The 22,540-nt window shown below is 37.4% G+C and overlaps 1 protein-coding gene and 1 pseudogene across 1 annotated transcript; both read left to right on the top strand.

Moving 5' to 3' along the window:
• Window positions 1-4,388: 4,388 nt before the first annotated feature.
• DCP2 (decapping 2) lies at window positions 4,389-10,469 on the top strand. The gene is made up of 9 exons (XM_088113891.1): window positions 4,389-4,525; window positions 4,610-4,706; window positions 5,486-5,637; window positions 6,523-6,650; window positions 7,762-7,857; window positions 8,059-8,211; window positions 9,267-9,370; window positions 9,458-9,525; window positions 10,021-10,469. Exons 2-9 carry the CDS (start codon window positions 4,636-4,638, stop codon window positions 10,203-10,205), a joined length of 957 nt encoding a protein of 318 aa, XP_087970017.1. The 5' UTR covers window positions 4,389-4,525; window positions 4,610-4,635; the 3' UTR covers window positions 10,206-10,469.
• Window positions 10,470-16,680: 6,211 nt separating this feature from the next.
• On the top strand, window positions 16,681-20,056 carry LOC148200599 (uncharacterized; annotated as a pseudogene).
• Window positions 20,057-22,540: the final 2,484 nt, after the last annotated feature.

Here is a 22,540-nt window from a genome sequence, read left to right as displayed (position 1 = left end):
AACTTTGACGAGAGGGATTTACCTCTTGGTCTTTAACTTCAACTTTGATGAGAGGGATTTACCTCTGGGTCGAGCGGGATTTACCGCTCGATCTTTTTCTTCAATCTGGACGAGAGGGGTTTACCTCTCGGCCAAGAGGGCTTTACCTCTTGGTCTTTAACTTCAACTTTGACGAGAGGGATTTACCTCTCGGCCGAGCGAGATTTATGGCTCAGTCTTTTTCTTCAGACTCTTCTTGAGAGACTTTTTCGTTGGATATGAACTTCTTTAGCAACGTTGGGAACAATTGACTGGGCATCAATTACTTGGCCTTATTTATTCCATAATGAAAGTGTAAGACAGTAACAAAAGTCTAAATCAAATGAAACTGAATTTAAACATGGCATTAATAGAGTTTTGGATGTTTCTCCTCAGTTGATAAATCCACGAACCGATCGTTCCTGATGACGAGTGGGACTGCGACTATAGCCTCGTCCTCGCTCGTCTTTCCTATTCGCCCGTTCGGGGCTTCTTCGCGAATATCCTTCCCTGGGGAGGTTGTATCTTGCTTCCTTTATATACCTACGGAGATGTCCCGCCCGAATAAGATTTTCTATTTCATTTTTTAATGTGATGTAGTCTTCTGTAGTATGTCCATGATTTTGATGGTACCGACAACTCTTCCTTTCATCTGCGTTTCTTGGAGATGGTTTCCTTCGAGGTGTGAGAAGTTTCGCGTTAAGGGCTTCTTCGAGAACTTTTGCCCTAGGTGCATTGAGGGTTGTATAATGGTGAAACTTGAATGTTCTGGGAAGCTCCCTACTCTTATCGTTACCGCCGAACGGTCGTTTGCCGTCCTTTCTACTTCCGCCTACATCAGCCTCTTGTTGCTGTTTCCTTTGTGACAATCGCATTTCCTCCATACGGATGAACTTAGCTGCTCTATCTTGGAGCTCCTCCATAGTTTTTGGTGGTCGTGCATACAATTTTTCCGCAAAATATCCTAGTCTCATACATGAAGGCAAATTGTTGATGATAAAAGATTGATCAATCTCACTAACCCGTCGCGCGGTTTCAGATAAAAGCCTTCAAAGTTTCTCCTTTCTCCTGCTTAGTATTTACCAATTCTGCTGGTGTTATCTCTTGTTTCTGATTGGATGCGTATTGTCTTCTAAAGAGTTTTTCCACAGTAGCGAAGCAATCCACTATGTTGGGAGGAAGAGTGTTATACCATTCCAATGTCTCTTCCTTAAGTGATAATGAGAAGGCTCTGCACATGACCAGGTCGCTGTTTGTATAGAATGCCATTGCATTACCAAACGTCCTTAGGTGATTATCCGGATCAGCTGAACCATCATACTTATCCAATATGGAAGGAGTTTTCTCTGGCATTGGGGTTTGCATGATGGTCGCCGTGAAGGGAAATAAACTGGTAGGCCGAACGATCTGCAGGGGTGTTGGTTCCCTTCTAGCCCAACCGTTCAGGTTGGCGTGATTATAGCTCGCCTCATTAGCATTCTCTCGATTCGAGGTAGACCGCTCGGGAGGGTCCCGTTCGGCCCTTAGCGCCCTCATCTTCTCCGCATGCCTCCGCTGCATCTCTTGTTGTGCATGCACCTGCGCTTGTATGGTTTGTGCCTGTGCCTCAATCTGGGCTTGCAACTCTCTGATTAAATATCTTGTGCTCTGCTCTTCCATATTTCTTGTGGTCACCATTGGGTGTCTTCAGCTTGCTCTCGGCCCCACGGTGGGCGCCAAAATGTTTCGGTAGGGATTTTGTGAGACCGAGACACTAACCTTCGACTGCTCTCCGCTTGTCTGCTTCCAGTTTGGACCAATAGGTCACCTTCAATATTAGTCGCTCGGTGAACTTCAGTCTTGACCGCTCGGTCACCCTCTTTGTAAAAGAGGGGAGGTACCTGCAAAAGGAACTCCAACGCTCAAGTTAGGGGTCGTTTTATGAACTATTTGTTACAATTAAATATTGAAATCCTTATAGGACATAAATAGGGCGTAGTGGAGTATGAGTTGAATGTGTCTGTACCTCAAGCCTAAACTCTTATTTATAGAGTTTAAAGGAATCTGACCAATTAATTTACCTCTTAATGGTCATTAATGCAAACCTTAATTGTCTAACGGTAGTCGTTACCACATTTATTTGTGCATTAAATCTGCTCAACAACTGTCGAGACCGAACGACAAGAGGCTTGCCGAGACCGAACGACAAGAGGCTTGCCGAGACCGACCGGCTAAGAAGCTTGTAGACCAATACCGATCGGTTGGCTGCAAGTCCATAGTAACATTCTTATTATTGATGGTCTGGCGATAGACGATTAAAAAGGATGAAGTGTTTTATGTTTGTGATAATTTTCTAAGAAACTCAATATTGAGATTGATACTGTTGAGTTACATTTTTTTTAGCATTTTTGTGTTGTTGATAATAGAAAATCTGAACTTCGGAGAGAGAAAGAGAGAGATAAACAAAGATTGCCGCCGGCGAAGCTCCGACCGTGACTGGCGGCCGGTAGGGAGGCCCATGGCCTGACTTGATGATGAACGTTCGGTGGTTAATGTCCAGATCCCTAATTCCCTTTTCAATTCACTCTTTCATTTTCTGACCCTTTTCAATCCCTAACATAGTATTTTAACATCGTCTGAGAGCACTTAACGCTTAGGGTAAAATTTGCGCATTTTTACAAAAAATATGACCTAATTGAGACAATTGCAAAAATGAGGATCCAACTGAGATTATCATACAAAATTGAGGACCAACCGAGGATTTAAACCAATAATAAAAAACAAGGGTTAAATATGTTTTTAGTCCCTAAACTATTGGTCGTTTCTGGTTTTCGTCCCTCTTTCAAAATAAGGTACAATTCGGTCCTCATTCTTTTTGAAACTCTAGTTTTAGTCCTCGAAACTTTGGTTTTAGTCCTCGAAAACTAACCTCGAAAACTACCACATTTTTAACGGTGTTAGTTTTCGAGGACTAAAACCAAAATTTTGAAAAGAATGAGGACCAAATTGTACTTTATTTTGAAAGAGGGACAAAAACCAGAAACGGTCAATAGTTTAGGGACTAAAAACATATTTAACCCAAAAAACAAATATCACATCTATACATATTATTATTAATATTATTCTTACTTATATCCTTAATTGGTTTAATAATATTTTGTATATCATCTCATATTTATGAATGGAATGAAGCTGTGAAATGGTTCTAATAACCTCTTACCAGTTAATCAGTAACATACTAATGATTGAAATGATAATTATTTTTAAGATAGGATTGGTCATTCAAATAGTCTATATATTCCAGGTTTGATATTTTAATTAGGGTGGAATCAATATTAAAAAAATTACTTGTATAATTAAATATTTTATAAAAAATAATAATAAATTTATTGGTTTTAATAATTTTAAAAAATTATATGTACGTTATATTTAAGTTATTAATAATAGACTTCTATTTTATTAATAATAACAATTCCTAAAGTAAATAATAAAGTGAAAAGTATTTCAGATCATTTCTTCAAATGCACTTGTTTTGATTGTTTTTATTTTTTTTAAATATGGAGGAAAATAAAAATTATGGGAAAATAAACAAAATAGTTAATTAAAATATTAAGTTTAAATTTTAATTATTTTAAGAGAAAGAATAAAATGAAAATATAATGTATGATTTTTTAAATAAAATATGAAATTCAATTTGTTATTATTAATTTTTTTGAAAAATTAAAATATTACAAAAAATATTTATAATCAATAATCAATAATATACAACCATCATAATAATGTTCTAAAATTATATTACAAAATTTATGATAACAAAATTTATTCTAAATTATATTACAAAACAAAAATTATTCATCCTTAATTTTTTAATGTTTATTCATCAAAGTAATTAAAATATAATCTTAATATTTTTCATTTCTTTTTTAAAATTATTTTTCTTATTTATTTTTAATAGTTAATTTTTTATAATTTTCTTCCTTAAAAAAAACTCTTCCTCAAATAGTCGAATTCTGAAAGAGTTCATGATACTGTACATCCAAAAATTAGTTAAGAATTCGATTTATATCCATTTAGAGAAATAATATTCTATGATTTTATTTGAAGATATTTAAAAAAAAACTTTATTATTTATGAGGAATTTTGGAGATATTAATTTTATAATATATTTAGAATATTTATTATTATATAATATTTCAATACATCTAATTGGAGAAATAATGTTTCAAAAGATTTATTTAAAGAGTTTTGTTTTAAAAAGGAATTAGTTTGGAAAAAAAAATACTCTTATTTCTTTCATCTGAATATTAATTTTAAAAATAAATTAAGCATAAACTAATTTGCAGATATTTTAAAAAGTTGAAAATTTTATTATCATTCAGGTAAAAACTTGTAAGAAAAATAATGAGAGTTAAAGGTCGAAATGGATTTTAGTGAAACTTGAAGAAGGGTCTCAACATTTAAGGCGAAGAAGATCCGTTTCGGGCAGAACAGGGCATCTTTTTCTTTCTTCTGTTCAGACAAAGAGAGAGTGAGAGAAACTCAGAAAATTCTCGAAGAAGCTTCTTTTTTATTTTTTCTTTTTGAGTATTTTTTTTTTCATTTTCGATTTTAGGGTTTGAGAACTGGCACTGGGCAGCGATGTCGAATCATCACCGTTCTTCCTCTAAGAACGGTCTACCACCTCAGGAACTTCTTGATGATCTCTGCAGGTTTCGCATTTTCTTTGTCTCGTTTTCTGTTTTCTTTCTTCTCTGTTTCGTTTCCCAGAAAATGCAGGAATATAGGGCATTGAAAATTAGGGAACTTTTTAGCCCTTTTTTTTTTATTTAATTCTTGAATTGTTCTCATTGTCGGTTCCTTTTAGCCCACATTATCAATATTACACATTTACATTTAAGCCTCTAATTAATAGTACTGTCTTACCTAAAGAATTGGTAATACTGTCAGCTAGTGAGTTTTGAATATATATTTTATTTTTATTTATTGTTTGCTGAATGTATGGTTTGAAGGTTTTGGAAGATTTTCGCTTTTTTCTGTCGTCAATGTAATTTTGGATTGTAAGAATGAGTTTGAGTATGATAGTAAATTAAGCTTTAAGCAGGATATGATGGTTTCTTTTCTGTTGCTGAGTGAGTAAATTATTCTTACTTGCTACACTGCTATACTATTTTTGTAAGAGAATAATCTGCTGGATATTTTTTCTTTTCTTAGTCTTGGATTACTCACTACCAGCATAATGAAAGTGTTTTCTGCTATTGCAACTGTTCAGTTTTTTTTTTTTAAGTTTTTTTAGTTCTAATAACATTGTAACAGTTGATGATCGTTGAAATGAACTGCCATTTATAGATATGCAGTGAGAGGTTTATTATATTATGTGATGCTGCGTCCTCCAACTCTGTTCCTCCCTTTTTCTTGTTGATTCTAATTGTGTCTTCCTATGTTTGTTTTGTCCCTTTCTTAATAAGACATTTTTCATGTTATATTGCAGTCGCTTTGTGCTAAATGTGCCAAAGGAAGATCTTCAGTCTTTTGAAAGGATCTTGTTTCTTGTGGAGTATGCACATTGGTTTTATGAAGATAACTCTGTAGAAAATAATCCATCTCTGAAATCATTAAATCTGAAGGAGTTTACTTCTTTGTGTATCCTTAATGTAACTGTTTTGTTTTCAGTCTTTCTGTTTACAGTAGCCGAATGTAAGTTTTTCATTCTTGTTCCTTTTGACCATAATAGTTTATGAATAACTTTTTCGTGCTCTAGTTTCTTTTATAGTTTTCATTAATTAAAAAGGTAATAATAGTAAACTATTGAACATGGGAATGGAGTACAAGTATGTAAATAAGGAAATGAATGATGCATGGAAATTCATTCCTGTAACAAAAACACCCAATTCCTAACTCAGATTTGTAAGACATTAAACTTGGTAGGAATTTAGTTGCTTCTCAAGCTTTCATGTTCAATTCTACTCCTTTGCCATCTATTGTAATATATGAACCCAATATTGGAAAACAGGGAAACTGTAAATTTACAGTGTTTTCACACTCCAGTCTTGAGGAAATCTGCATAGTTTTTGTTATCTTATTTTATATGTCTAAAGATGAAATTTAATGTTTACATTAATGGGAAGCAAACTGCTTGTGGAAAATTATCTTTGCATGAACACGGCACAAAAAGATGTTGACACGATCCCATTTGGAATTCCTTTGCCCCCTTCATTGCTTTTTTATATAATTTTTTTTGTATTACTAGTTGAGCTCATCATTGAGGGTTGTTTCTATGCTCAGCTTGTTTGCCATGCTCACATGTATATGCTTGTGCATGGACACACAGGCAATGATAATTATTTACACAATGATTCTTGGAACCTTGTTGTTCTTTGATTACATTGTTTGACCTGATGAAAGAAGGCTATCATTATTTAATGTACTTTGTAGACATTATTAGGCACAATTGTTTTGGCTTTACCTAAAGTAATGCTAGTCATCGTTAGTGTCATATTAGATCCCATATTCCTTAACATTTAGAAGTGTTCAACAGTTGTGATGTTTTAAAGCCTTACGTGGCCCATATAGATGATATTTTCAAGGACTTCACATCCTATAAGGTTCGAGTTCCTGTAACTGGGGCAATAATTCTTGATGAAACATATGAAAGGGTAAGCCAAGAATAAGCACTTTCATTGACTCTTATTTTTTGCTTTCTATATTACTTTGTTTTGTAGAGCTGGGGCTGTCTTCTCTGTGGTATGTTTTGGTGTGTTATTACTGTAATCAGTGTGTATGAACGTGGTTACTCTCTGTGTGATAGATTTCGCGTTATTATTTATTTTAAGAAACAGGGGGCCTAATAAAAACCATTCATACAAAAGATATAAAGGATAACAATCAATATGGAAATACAATTGTAGTAGAAAAGGAAATAGGATTCCTAGAAACTCTTGTATTAGTTAATATAACAAGCTGTCAGTGGCATTTCTTTTATCGGGTTGTTAAAATTCAGTAAACATTTATGCTCCATAGTTGGCTATTAGGAAGATCAATGTTGCCAGCTGGTTGATGTTGAAATGATTAATGCTTATAGACTTTTGATGTGGTGACAGGAAAACCCATAGCCTTTTGTAGGTCATAAGGTAGCAAAATAATTCAGGAACCCCTACACTTGGAAGATGAAGTATTTCTTTCTGCTCAGTATTCTTCATGTAGTGACTTGGGTATGGATGATCTTCATTATTCCAGTTGGTTAACATCATTTGGAAAACAGGATATTAGTTGTTTCAGTGGGAGATATAATTTATATCATTAGTTGTTTATATTTAGCTTTCACCTGACATATGGAGCTTTAGGAGAGAGTTGGTCCATATAAAAAATGCCTCTAACCTAGTAGTTAAGACTAAGGGTGCTGCCCCCATTCTTATATAATACAAGCCTGAAGTTTCAACAGTCAACACACACCATATATGCTTTGACTTCAAGCCCAATTTCTCTTGTATGAAGGGACATGCAAATGATATAATGAAGCCAGTTATACTCATACACCAACGAAAAATCTGCTTTGAGGGAAAATTGCGCCATGTTCAAAGGAAAACAAATTAAAGCATAATTTTGCAAAAGAATTTTTTGGGTGATGAAATATCACAGTTAGAGATGGCATGTATAATTCCACTGAAGATCTTTTCAACTATCAACTGATACAATAGTTTTGAAGATTCTTTCAGAGTTACTTATTGTGTTATCTTGACCATGTTTTTACATGCCTGCTGTTGACAGTGCTTGCTTGTAAAGGGATGGAAAGGTTCAAGTTGGAGCTTCCCTCGTGGCAAAAAGAGCAAAGATGAAGAAGATCATGCATGTGCCATTAGAGAAGTAAGCATGCTACGCTTTCTCAGTCTTCTTTTAGTGGGCCATTTTTTCCTTGTGCGCTTGGATTGTAGGTGTAAGAAGGATACTTGCCTGTTCATTGCAAAATTGATATGTACTGTAAAATCTATTATATTAATTGGCTAATTCACGTTTTATTACGAGTCATGGCTTAGTTTTCCCTTTTTGTTTTTGTGGTTGGTGCAGGTCATGGAAGAAACCGGTTTTGATGTTTCAAAACTTCTTAACAAGGATGAATACCTTGAAGTTATCTTTGGGCAACAGAGAGTGAGGCTTTACATTATTGCTGGAGTAAAAGATGATACATCATTTGCTCCGCTTACCAAAAAGGAAATCAGTGTATGTGATTCTTTGCAATTTTGCTTATTCTAAGTTTTATGTTGTTGGAGATTGTACATCTATCTGAAATTGATAAGTGATATGATTAAAATAGTGTACAAGTTGGGGGTAATCCTCATTTCTTGAGTATTTGCTTTTGGGGTTAAGTTAGACCAAAATTAAAAAATTCTATGATGATATCAAAGTCTATTCTAGTAATTAATGGCGGGTCTAGCGGACCACCTAGTGTTGGACCACATATAGATGTTTAATCTTGCTATCTTTCATCCTTGATGTCACATCAACTAGTAATATGGTCAAAATATATAATATGTGAGGGCAACTCTCAGTTCTTGAAGTACTTTTTGGGGTTGTTGGGTCAAAATTCAGAACTCAACTTGGTGCTTAACCTTATAGTTATCTTTAATACTTTCTTATACGATAGATTAAGGTAAAATGAGAAATTTCATTAGACTATAAAGGAAGAGTATGATTTGCGGATGATAAATACACCACTTTTCAAATAGTTACTTCCTAGTTCATATTATTCGCTTTTGAACTGCCTGCAAGAAGATAGAGATAAAGGAAGAAAATATTGAGATTTGGGATCATAGACAATCGTATTAGGAAAAATATTTTTTAGAATCCAAAACTAAAACTATATTTAAAATACAAATAAACTAATTTGGAATTATTGATTTTCATGTAGGCAAGTTTGTTGCAGTTGCAACTCTATTTAGTATTTGCTGCCCATTTAGTTACATTGTCCTCACAGTCATGTGAAACTAACATTGTTTTCAATCTATTTTTCAAAAACATTGACATCAAATGTAGTCAGTCATGTTGTTACATTCTATCTACTTCATTGCGTTCCTTTTGTTAGCGTGCACACTATTGCTTCTAATTTGAATCTTTATTACTTTGAATTCTGAATTTATTTAATTGAATTTGTTGTGGGTGAGAACTTTCCATGATATTAGTTTTCTTTGCTCTTAGTTAAATTTCATGGTAAAATTATCATCATGTGATGGGCAACTGTAGGTGATCAAAATACTGAGAAACTGTTATTTGTGCAGGAAATTGCATGGCACCGGCTTGATGACCTCCAACCAGCAACTGATGAAGTGATATCTCGAGGGATAACTGGCCTTAAGCTTTATATGGTGGCCCCTTTTCTGGCGTGAGTACGCATACATATGATTTTGATAGTTTCAGTGAATGCCCCGTGTATTGTTGAAGTTAAAAAAGATTCACTGCCTTCATGCAGATCATTGAAATCATGGATTTCTACCCACCAACCTGCTATGGCTCCAAGGCCTGATTTGCCTCTTAAAGGTTGGTCCTATTTCACCCAAAATATGTTTGGCTATATCAGTTATCTTATTGTTTAAATGCATTAGTACGTTGGATGAAGTTTAGTTACTCAATGCTTGCCTGTGTTGGGATGTTTAATTTTTCATTATGTTGCACTGCATAGTATATTATGTACATCGCAGTCTTACAGCCCCAAATGTTGACCAATGATTTTAAATTTGAGTGCATTTGGCTTGAGAAGTTTGATCGTTAGTATTGCATTTTGTTAGCTACAATATTGTGTATATTCATTGTTAGGAAGGTCTTTTCGGTACAGGATTTGTCAAGTGGTTCAAAGGGAAAATCAACTATGGATGAGCTTGTATAATGTTGCTTATTTCAAATTTAGTACTGCAATGCATGCTAGTATTTTTTAATCATCTAATGCATGCCTAGTTTGACCTATGTACATTTTCCAAACTACACATTCTTCTTTCATTAGTCAGGAATGCTAACAATCTATTCAATTTTTTTAAGGAATTTGCGTGTGGAAAGCAAAACACAATTCTACTGGAAGTAGCTCCACAGTAGTGGATAACCAGCCTACAAAACCTGAATCTGATTCTCACACCCATGATGTGGGGCCTGGCAAGAGCTTTAGGAATTTCAGATTTGATACTGCCTCAATTTTACAAGCCATGGAAGCTTCCTTTTCTTCATGAAAGTTCAGCAACCTTCCTGTAAAGTTTCCTGTACCTGAATTGATTTCACCAATTTCACCTGAACCCAAAGTTGGTAGTGTTCACTCTCCACTCCAATTAGGAGGTTGCTGTACATCTTGTTCCTCGAGTTGTCTGGTTGAATGAGTATTATGTACATTATGTATAGGAAGTATTTTGTACCTAAATAGTATTTTCTCAGTCAGTGTGGTGTTATCTGTAAAACTAGAGAAAATGTTCAATGTATAAGTTATGCTTCTCCTTCCATTAGCACTCATTCATACCCGGTCTCAGGGGGAATGAAACCGATGGTAATATGCCATTATAAATCTTAACAAATTGGCTACTCTATGATGGAAGCATGAATCATCTTCATCCTCTCGATTTCCTCTACAGCAGAAATCAAGATCATACATTGTGTTTTCTCTCCTAATTGGTTATTGTGTAATGATCTATCAAGGGCCGAGAGATTGCAGATAATGGCAGGGGGGAAAGTTGGCAGCAGAGAATCCAAATTCACTTTATGGCGAATGTGCAAGTCACTGATAGATATCATTAAACACCACAGGTACGAAAACAAATTTCTAGAGGAAAAATCACAAAGGAAAAGGATGCCTTTAGTCCTCCCTAACATACATGGAATTAGGCCTAAGGTTTTGGGATCAATATTAGCTCACTGTTATTCTCATGTCATTTTTTTGTAATTTCTTGTCTCAAACTAGATTTGTTTTTAAAAAATATCCTTGATGGAAACATGTTTCCTTTTTCTTATGAACGTACGACATAAATTAGTTTATGTTGTGTACAGACAACTAACACAAAAGAAACGTCTTTTTCCTTAGTTTCTTTTATGAATACAACATTTTTTCTTAGGAGTTACTTGAAAGCTTGATTCCATTGTGGTAATGAATTATATAAAAAAATTATTTCTGATGTGTAGTTAATTCGAAATACAAGATTATAATACAGTCATTTCCTTGAGAAGTATACAACGAACATTAGTACAAGATAACTTTTTGTATAAGCACTCATACTATAAAATAATGTTATATTATATATATATATATATATATATATATATATATATATATATAAAAGATATAAACGGTATTACACGAGTTAACTAACAGATTATATAACTTGAGTGTACTCTACGTAATCGGTTTGTTATTAATCCATCGAATCCCAGTCAATTATGTTTTTTTACTGACTTTTGTTCAATAAATTATTGAAACTTGTTGACTAACATATTAATGAATTTCAAATCACATCTAACTAATATATAATAAAATACCATCGAATTTCGTTTGTCTCAATTTTTTAAAATTGTTCAAAAACCTACCTTTTATTTTAATAACGTTTTTATAAAACCTGCACCCTCATTGTTTTCTTCTTGCACTCCCAAAATTTTCTTAGCTTTCAATTTTGTTCCTTCTAATTATATATTAAATAATTTAAGGGTGTAAAGTAACTAGACTTCACTGGAAGTGTGGGTGTGTTTTCTGGCGTGGTGGTTGAGTTAAAGCTAAGAATTGGGGTTTTGAAATCCGTGTAATGTTTGTAGTGTTGGATTTTAAAATCCGGTTTTGTTTTTCGGATCCAAATGGGCATTGTGAACTAGGACATAGAATCCATCTGAGTTTTTTTGAGTGTAAAGTCATCGAACTTTGTGCGTATATTTGAATTCGATAATTGCTCTCTGATTTTGTATTTAGGTTTATGAATCTCTCGGATTACATAATCCGATAATCACTACTGAATCTAAAGAACAAAACTCAATTTCAAAATCCGGTTAACATAACCTTTAAATAGATTTTGTAATCTGATTCTTGTTTGGCTTTAAAACACATGCATAATCCATTTTAGTGTTTTGGTGTGAAATAAGTGCATATGTGGTTAGTGGCAGTTCCTCTTCGGCTGGCTAACGAAGATGACCTCCTAGGATTGGGCAAACTAACTGTAACTATACTAATCTATAGTTAATTGTAATGTTTTACACTAAAAATAAATAATCCATTCATACCAAAAATTAATTAAATTATTATCTAGTTAAGTTAAGAAAAACTGAACTTATTATTTTTTCAGTACAGTTAACTGAAAATCATTTGCTTATTTTTAATGTTTTCCCATCACTCCCTCGTTTTCATTTTGTTGTAAAACATGAATCAGACACTGCCTTACCCTACAAAAATGAAAATCCAATTTGCGGTGACCCTGCCCGGGTCCTGCCGTGACACGGCCATTGTCCACTGTTACTCTAACATTTGTGTCCTAAGCAAGGTTGGGGTTGAGGGAGGAGGCTAGTCGTGGAGGGTCCCTGCCACATTTGTTATTGCTTCAATCGTCCTTGTCGTGGTTGTTGTTGTATCGTTTGTCGAGGGGATCTGTTGTTCGTTGCCGCACCGACCGTCAAGGTAAGCAGTGATTTGATTATTGTGTTCGAGCTTGCCTATCTTTGCTTTTACCTCTTTGTGCTGTTGCTTTACTTTGTAGGGTTTTGAGAAAGACACCAGTTAATGTCCTCAGTTCAATGACTTGTGTTGTGTTGTGTTTATCTTGTTCTTTGTTAATTTTAGGTTTCTTTTAAGATTATGTATGTTTTAGTGTTGTATGTTGTTCAAAACTCAGACTTTTTTATGAGGAATTTGATGGAAACTAATGAAAGATTGTTGCTTTCGAAGGGTGTTATATGATCTTTTTGCTTTTTGTCCATTGGGTACACTGGTTAACTCTGTTTTTTATGTTAACTGCGTTTAGACAGACTTTCAGGGGTGAAATTGGATAATTAGTTTGTTTTGATTAAAGCAGGACAAAGTTTAGGAGAAATCTATGTGGATTTTGGGAATCATTAAGTGATTGTATGTTTTGGTTTGTATTTGCCGGCCTTAGATTTTATTCCAAATGCGGTAGTAATGTTGCTAATGTTCATCACTAGATGTAATTGTGTAAATGATGATGTGTAATTAATTGGAACAAAGATTAAAGAAAACACTAATAAGATAGTAAGAAGTCAACTAATATGAGTGTTTATTCTCGTTTTTACATTGAGCATTCAATTCTTGCAGGGTAGTAAATATTAAACAGTGCAACAAAATTAGTTTTGTTTGATATAGTTATCTTCTTATAGAATAAACATTAAACATTAAACATTCGATGCTTGTGTTTTTCTTGTTTTCAAGAATAATTAGTTTTGTCTGATATAGTTATCTTCTTATAGAATAAACAGTTTTAGTTTTTTGCAATTTGATTTAATGGTGTTGGAGAAATGACAGGGAAGTTACCAAACAATGGTAGTGACCAAGCAATGGTGTTGGAGAAATCTCAAGTGGACACGTTAACCGAGTAGTGGCCTTTGCAATGGCAATGAGAGGTTATTTTAGTGTACCAACTGCACTCTTTTACTGGGTCGCTCAACTTATAGCCTTTATTATGGTTTGCCTTGTTCTAAGAGGCATTGGTGTTGGCATGGTAAATATTTTTTTCACCCTTCACTCACCAAAGAATGATATATATATTTTATTTCATTTTATGCATACTTGTGAGTATCACATGAAAGTTATTTGTCATGACAGATTAAAAATTGAATCTTTTCTTAGAAAAAACGTTAGGAAGTAGATTGTTCTTTTTCCAGATAGATTCGTCTCTTACACCTCCTTCAACCTAATTACTTGTTGATGGACATCTAGATTATTAAACAGAAAATTAAACCAAGAATCAATATGATTGTCATGAACATACCAAAAGTGTATGTGTGAGACCTTAAATAATTAGCAATGATAATCTCTGTCACATCAAGTTAAAGCACCCACGTTCATGGTTCAGAAACATTAAAAACGCACCTTGCACTGCATGCACGAGTGCCACGTGTCACGAGAGAAGCTTCCAAAGTCAGAGTGGGTGTGCAGGTGTCGACAGAGGAGACGTTCGTCCAAACGAACGTGGATTTAACAAAACTGAGTTTTTGAAAATCTCTCTCTCACCTGCACGCACTCATCTTCTTCCTCAGAACCCAACCCTTCATTTTCTCCACCTTCTCTCTAGAACCAGTCCACCTTCTCTCTACTGTAATTCTCACACTTCTTCTCCGATCACATTTCAGAACCGTGAGGACGTTCCCTGAGACGTGAGCGTGATTCTGGACCGAACAGAATTAGAATCTGAACTGGTAAGTTCTCATATCTGATCGTTCGACCATTAGGGTTCATGTGAAACCAGGTTTTGGGTTCATGCATGGGTTATATCTGAGATAATTGATTTTTTGTGTTTAGATTTAGTGGAAGTCGTTAAGTGAACCTTGGAGTAGAACGCTGTAAGAGAACAAACCAATCATTTGCATTAGGACAAGCTGTTTACGAATCCGGGTAAGGGAAGCTTATGTATTTAATTCATATTTTGTTGTATGATTAAAGATAATGCATGCCTGTTAATGAACGAATGAATGTATGTGTATAGTATGAGTGTAAATGTATGATTGATGAGGAATTGAATGAATAGAGTATATGTTGGCTGTGATGTATAGTCATGTTTGATACTTATGATTATGAATGATTAATATAATTTGTATAAAGTCTGGAAATTGATATTGATATGAAACTATAAAGTACGAATTGTATGAGAAATATAGAATTAAAATAGAAGAACAATCGGAATCATAAGTTACTCCCTATGATAAATTACGCTTGTTATCGTACGGTCTTATACCGTTCGGTTTCCCTGAAAAAGACTTAGAGTAGAATTCTTTCATTTGGGAAGAATTCGGTTTGAGAACGAGCGTCCTCATTTGAATTACTATGTTTGAGCGTTCGGCTCAGCATAGAGAGGTCGTACACCTTAAATTAAAATATACTGAAATAAGTGATGTTCGGTCTTATACTGAACGTTCGTTCTAAATAGCGCTCGGTCTTACACTGAGCGTTTGTCCTCGTTAGTACTCGGTGTTATACCAAGCGTTTGTTCTAATTGATTATTTGTCTTATAACTAGCGTTCGTCCTAAGAAGTGTTCGGTCTTATACCGAACGCTCGTCCTTACTATTGATTTTCTCAATGAGAGTAAATAGCGTTCGTCCAAATTATTAGTAACAGTATATTGTAACGTTCAGTCATTGACTGACATTCGATTTCTTTAAACTAATAATTTTCAGTGTATTAAATTTCTCGTCTTGTTGTATATTCATCCAATTGGATTCGGCTTAACATCTTGGTACTTAGAATGTTTTGAATAATTATTGTATCACTCTAGAGTCATTACATTCAAATGATTCGAGTAGTTGTGTCGTTCGTCAAATACTTATGTGTCGTTTTATTTTAGTTGGTGACGAGTCCTTCTAAGACTCGCTTTTCACGTTCGTCCTCGTCCTTCAGAGGGTTGAACGCTCGTCTTTTTTATGGAAGTGGAACAAAGAATGAAAATGTTATTAAGAGGAAGTGTTAAGATGTGCGAACCGTGTAAGAACTAAAATTATGAAATTGGATTTTGGACGAGCGTTCCAAGGAGGAACGTCTCATATATGTGGAATAATTGGATTGGTAAAGTATGACTGTGGCTATTGCTAATGCTGGCTTGGTCCATCCTGATATTCCGTGAGTGCTCGTTCTCAAGTAGAGAGGAGTAGTTCATGTGTGGGAATGGCAGGAGGTCCTTAGTCCATAAGTTAACGTGGGCGACGTAAGAACGGACTAACCTCGAGTGGCAGTTGTTGAGTGTATCAGTTACTACACCACTCGGGTGCAAGGACGCCTGTAGCTACACAGATTCATACAGTCCGGACGGTCTGTCTAATATATATATATATATATATATATATATATATATATATATATATATATATATATATGTATGTATGTATATTTCTATGTTAAGTTACATGATGTTGTGTGTGAATTGAAATGTTAGATGTATGTGTTGATTGTATGAATTAAATTATATAAGCTTACCCTTTCGTTTTTCCTTTGTGTTGTCCCTCTGTATATGTACGTTCGTCATGTCTTGCAATGATCATCCGTGTGGATGTGAGCAGAAGGCGAGGCCACTTTGGAGGAAGTAATCGAGGAAGAAAACTTGGTTGAAGTTGAAGTGAAAGCGGAGCAGTAGGACGTCCGTCTTTCTTTTGGTTTATGTGATCACGTGTGGATTGGACGTTCGGTTATTTATTTTTGTAAAACCGTTCGTCCTAAAACTGTGTTATTTCCGTTTCATGTATATTGATTCTGTACTTAAGCCGTTCGGCTTTTGCTTCTCGTTTTAGTAATGAAAAGACTGCATTATTTTACTGTTAATTGTAATTAATTCTAATTTATGGTAATTACTGTATTTTGGGATGTTACATTAGTGGTATCAGAGCAGTTTTGTTCTTTTAAGGGACACTGTAGGTTATGAGTGAACTATGTTTTTGCTGTGTGCTTATTATGTGTTTAATGAGTTATTGTTTTAACTCTTGAACATTACTAACGCTCGTTTTTCTCTGGTCCAGAGAACTAATGGCGCCTAGACTCCCTCCTCCTCCGCAACCGAACGAGTCTGATACGTCCAACAACACTAGGTTGTTGGAAACAGTGGTTGAAAGACTGCATCAACAAAACACCACTTTAATGGAGTAGAACGCCACTCTGATGCAGCAGAATCAGAGCGCCATGCAGAGTTTGGAGGCCTCTCGCGCCAACTCTGAAGCAACTCAGAGACAGTTAATGGAGATCCTAGCTGCTACCAGACACACCCCGGGAGCGTCCTCTTCTAACGCTGCCCAGCCTACTGCCGAGTGGAGCTTGGAGAGTTTTCTCCAACACCATCCGGCTAAGTTCAGCGAAAAGGGCCTCCCTGACGAGGCAGACCAGTGGTTAAGGGACATGGAAAGGATCTTCAACGCCAAGAGGTGTCCTGATGAGAACAGGTTGGCGTACACTGAATATTTGCTGACTGGAGAAGCGAGCCACTGGTGGGTGAGCATGAGGGCAATTTTAACGGACGCTCAAAATCCAATCACTTGGGAAGTATTCAGGAGCAAGTTTTATGAAGAATACTTCCCTGACAGCGTTCGTTTTGCCAAGGAGATAGAGTTTCTGCAGCTCGTTCAAGGTGGGATGTCCGTTTCAGAATACACCAACAAGTTCAAACACCTTGTCAGATTCAATACAATGGCCACCAGTGAAGAGTGGCAATGTCGGAAGTTTGAGAACGGACTGAGGAGTGATATGAAGGTATTGATCTCTAGTTTGTGCATCCGTTCGTTTCCTGCTATGGTTGAACGAGCGAAGGTATTAGAGAAAAATATGGCAGAGGCGGAACGACAGAAGAAGCAGCAACAAGTGAGTAGGGGAACGATCGTTTCCAGAGGCAATGTTAGTCAACGAGGAACTCCGTACGCTCGTCCGAATCAGCCAGCCAACACAAGCGGGTCACAAGCACTAGTTTCTGCCGGACAATCTGGGCAACATGGAAACGTCTCTTGTTTCCAGTGTGGAGGGCCACATTACCGATCGTCATGTCCTCAGCTAGTAAGAGGAAAACACTGCAATCGTTGTGGACGGAACGGTCACTTGGAGAACGAGTGTAACATGGGTGGACGGGCAGTGATGAGACCACCAAATGCTGGAAGGAATCAGCAAAGACGTGGACGAGCCCAAGCAGTGGGACGCGTTTATGCTATAACTGGGGCAGAGGCAGCCAATTCAGGTACACTTATCATCAGTACATGCTTCGTGTATGGTACATCTTGCTGCGTGTTGTTTGATTCGGGAGCAACACATTCCTTCATCTCGAAGGCGTGCGTTGGCAAACTGGGTTTAGAAATGAGCGAGATGCAGTTCGATCTGGTGGTGTCAACCCCAGCGGCTGGAGAGGTTAGGACGTCCACTATGTGCGTCAGGTGTTCTATAGAAGTAGAAGGGCGTAAGTATAAGGTAAACCTCATCTGCCTACCTCTTCAAGGGTTGGAGGTGATTTTAGGAATGGATTGGCTGGCTACCAATCACATTCTCATAGATTGTGGGAAGAAGGAGTTGGTGTTTCCGGACGAAGAAGAAGAAGAATTATCTGTAACGCTCGGTCAGTTAAAGGAGGACATAATGGAAGGTGCGAGCTGTTTTCTAATCATGACGCATGAAGACCAAGAGTTTGGAGGTTTGAGGCAAGAACGAACGTCCGGTGTTGGCAGTGAAGAACGAACGGTTGTGGACGAATTTCCGGACGTTTTTCCGGAAGAAATACCTGGACTACCTCCTGCTCGTGAAGTTGAATTCACCATTGATTTGGTGACGACAGCAGCACCTATCTCAGTTCAACCATACCGAATGGCGCCTGCAGAGTTGGTTGAACTTAAGAAACAGATTGAAGAACTGATGGATAAGCAATTTATCAGACCGAGCGTATCACCATGGGGAGCGCCCGTTCTCTTGGTGAAAAAGAAGGATGGCAGCTTGATGGACAAATTTGTAAGCACCAAAATATGATGTCACAAACTTGTTTCACAATCGGCAAGTATGACCGAATCGTTTCAAGTAATAAACTTGGTAAGACCAAGTATCGTTCTCCCAAAGGACTCACGGCCTAGTTTAGTTATGTGATTTGTTGATTAGCTAAGACTTAAGAACACAATAATTGAAGTTTAATATGCAAAGACGAAAATTAAATATGTATGCATGAATTGATCAATGGCAAAGACAAAAGATAAACACTTTCAATGGAATATATGAATGAATATGTTGTTGGGGGTCAATTTCATCTCATCCACTCTCATATATTTTAGGAATTCAACATTCAAATCATCATTGTTAATGCCACTCTCTAATGTACCATTCTAGATGGCTTCTCCCTAATCAAATAGTTCATACAATTCCTAGCATTCCTAATGATTAGTTCATGAGTGCAGGAGCTTAAAGGCAACCAATATAATATTGTCAGTATAATATTGGGAGAAATTCCCCGGATCTAGATTTCCCCGTATGTGTCCGTATCAACAAAACCAATAATCATGCATTAGAATGAGTTAAACAATGCAAGCATTGAGCAAAGAGGAAAAACCCTAACTAATGATGAAAGAAAGCATATGTCTTAATTCAAAGATGTACTCAACAAATCCATATATGAGAGCTTCAAGAGATTACTTTGATTCCCCAACAAACATACAAGGTTTAGTTCACCATATTCATGGTGAACCTAGATGAATAACAATGAAAGTATGAAAGAATAAACCCAATAAAGTGGAAGAGGTAGCCTTAGCATCCAAGATCCTCCTTCAAAGGGGTGAAAGAGAGAGTGTTTGCCTCGTTTCTGCCAAAGATACCTAACTATAGGACGTGCAAGCCCTTATATACTAATCTAGAGTTACAAAAGATTACAAAAGTCCAAGCCCAAAAAGTGCCGCTCAGCGGTATTTACCGCTCAGCGGTGATTTCGCGTCTTCTTTCTTCCCCTCAGCGGCCATTTTGCCCCTCAGCGGTTCCAACGTCACCTCTTGAGTGCCGCTCAGCGGTAGTTTGCCGCTGAGCGGTGCCTTCGACTTCTCCTTTTTGCACTCTTTCTTGTCTTTTCTAATGTCCTCTCTCTTATTCTTCACTTCTTTCACCAAATTCACCTCAAAACCTGCACAAAAACACTTAAATCAAGCATAAACCTGTCCAGCTCTCTTATTTCTGAAAATATAAACAAAAGGCATGATTTCAAGCTAGTTTCTAAGTCTAAAGGTTGCTTTTAGTATCAACTTTAAGCATGAAAATAACAGTTTTTCAACTGTTATCACAGCTCCAGACTTTGCATTGACTACAGACAATTGAACAAGCTGACCATCAAGAACAAATACCCTTTGCCAAGGATAGACGATTTGTTGGACCAACTGCATGGGGCAACGGTATTTTCTAAGATTGGCTTGCGGTCTGGATATCATCAAATCAGAGTGAAGGAGGACGACATCCAGAAGACTGCGTTCAGATCTCGTTACGGACACTACGAGTATGTAGTGATGCCGTTCGGTGTGACGAACGCACCAGCAATCTTCATGGATTATATGAATCGGATATTCAGACCTTATTTGGATAAGTTTGTGGTCGTCTTCATAGATGATATTCTCATTTACTCCAAGACACAAGCCGAACATGAAGAACACTTGCGGGCAGTACTAACCGTGTTGAGGGAAAAGGAGTTATACTCAAAGCTGTCCAAGTGTGAATTCTGGATGAAGGAGGTGCAATTTTTGGGACATGTAGTGTCGGCTGAAGGCATCTCGGTAGATCCAGCTAAAGTACGAGCGGTGTTGGATTGGAAGAGTCCGCGTTCGGTCACTGAGGTTCGTAGCTTTGTGGGACTCGCGGGCTACTATAGGCGTTTTATTGAAGGATTTGCTAAGATAGTAGCTCCGTTAACTCAGTTGACTAGGAAGGATCAACCGTTCGCCTGGACTGATCTGTGTGAGGAGCGTTTTCAGGAGCTGAAAGTGAAATTGACGAGCGCTCCAGTTCTGATTATTCCAGACACGTCCAAGCCCTTTGAAGTTTACTGCGACGCGTCTCACCAAGGGTTGGGCTGTGTGCTTATGCAAGAGAAGCGAGCGGTAGCGTACGCGTCTCGTCAACTGAAGATTCATGAGCGGAATTACCCAACGCACGACCTGTAATTGGCAGCGGTCGTTTTCGCATTGAAGATTTGGAGGCATTACCTATACGGATCTACATTTCAAGTCTTCAGTGACCACAAGAGTCTCAAATATTTATTTGATCAGAAAGAGTTGAACATGAGGCAGAGGCGTTGGTTAGAGTTTTTGAAAGATTATGAGTTTGAACTTCTGTATCACCCTGGGAAGGCCAGTGTAGTGGCGGACGCCCTAAGCAGGAAGGCAATTCATGTCTCGGTAATGATGGTTAAAGAGCTAAGTTTGGTGGAGAGTTTCCGAGACCTAAGGTTACAGTTCGACCTAGGAGCGAACGTTATTAGATGCTGTAACCTTACAATATCCAGCAATGTGTTTGACCGAATCAAGATGAAGCAACGCGAAGATGAAGAGTTAGTGAAGATATTAGGCGCGCTCGGTACGGATCAGGCCAGATTTTTCAGTGCTGGAACGGACGGCCTATTACGATACATGGGTAGGACGTGCGTTCCTAATGATGGCGAGCTGAAGAGGATTATTCTGGAGGAAGGTCATCACAGTCGTCTTAGCATGCACCCTGGCATGACTAAGATGTATCAGGACCTCCGGAAATCATTTTGGTGGCCTGGAATGAAGAATGATGTCGCTCGTTTTGTGGCATCATGTCTGACTTGTCAAAGAGCTAAGGCGGAACACCAAAGGCCAGGCGGCTTACTTCAACAGTTGGAGATTCCCGAATGGAAGTGGGACAGCATCTCCATGGATTTCGTGACCCATTTACCACGTACGGTCAGAAATCATGATTCGATTTGGGTGATCGTGGATAGATTAACAAAGAGCGCCCACTTCCTGGCCGTAAATTTGAAGATGTCGATGACCAATTTGGCTAAGTTGTATATCAAGGAGATCGTACGTCTACATGGAGTTCCGTCAAGCATTATTTCTGACCGAGACACGAGATTCACATCTCGGTTTTGGCAATCATTACAAGGCGAGTTGGGAAGCAAGCTGCAGATGAGTTCAGCGTATCATCCTCAAACGGACGGCCAGTCTGAAAGAACCATCCAAACGCTGGAAGATTTACTGAGGACGTGCGTCCTAGATCACTTAGGCGCATGGGATGAAATCTTGCCGCTAGTGGAGTTCACGTACAACAACAGCTTCCAGTCTAGCATTGGTATGGCGCCGTTTGAAGCTCTCTATGGAAGGAAATGCCGAACGCCACTTTGCTGGTTCCAGGATGGAGAGAACGTGCTAACTGGACCTGAGCTCATCCAGCAAACGACCGAGAAGGTTAAGTTGATCCAAGATAGATTGAAGACGTCCCTGAGCAGGCAGAAATCATATGCGGATAGAAGAAGAAGACCCTTGGAGTTCGCTGCAGGAGACCATGTCTTTTTAAGACTTAATCCGATCACTGGAGTAGGCCGAGCCGTTCGTCCAAAGAAGCTATCTCCCAAGTTCATAGGACCGTACCAGATTTTGAGGAAGATCGGACCAGTGGCGTATGAACTAGCTTTACCTCCTCAACTATCAAATCTACACCCAGTCTTCCACGTTTCCCAACTTCGGAAGTATATAGCGAACCCATCACACGTACTGGAGTTGGAGGACGTTCAACTTAGTCCAGACCGAACGCTGAAGTTGCAACCAGTCCGTATAGAAGACAGCCGCACTAAGCTATACAAAGGAAAGGACGTTCGTCTAGTGAAAATTGTGTGGGACGCGAAGACTGGCGATTCAACATGGGAAGTGGAGGA

The sequence above is a fragment of the Vigna umbellata genome, chromosome 4, assembly GCF_029865625.1.
Source record: "Vigna umbellata cultivar VRB3 chromosome 4, Vumbellata_1.0, whole genome shotgun sequence".
Classification (NCBI taxonomy): domain Eukaryota; kingdom Viridiplantae; phylum Streptophyta; class Magnoliopsida; order Fabales; family Fabaceae; genus Vigna; species Vigna umbellata.
The sequence above is the reverse complement of the archived record's forward strand: the minus strand, read 5'-3'. Positions and strand labels throughout refer to the sequence as shown.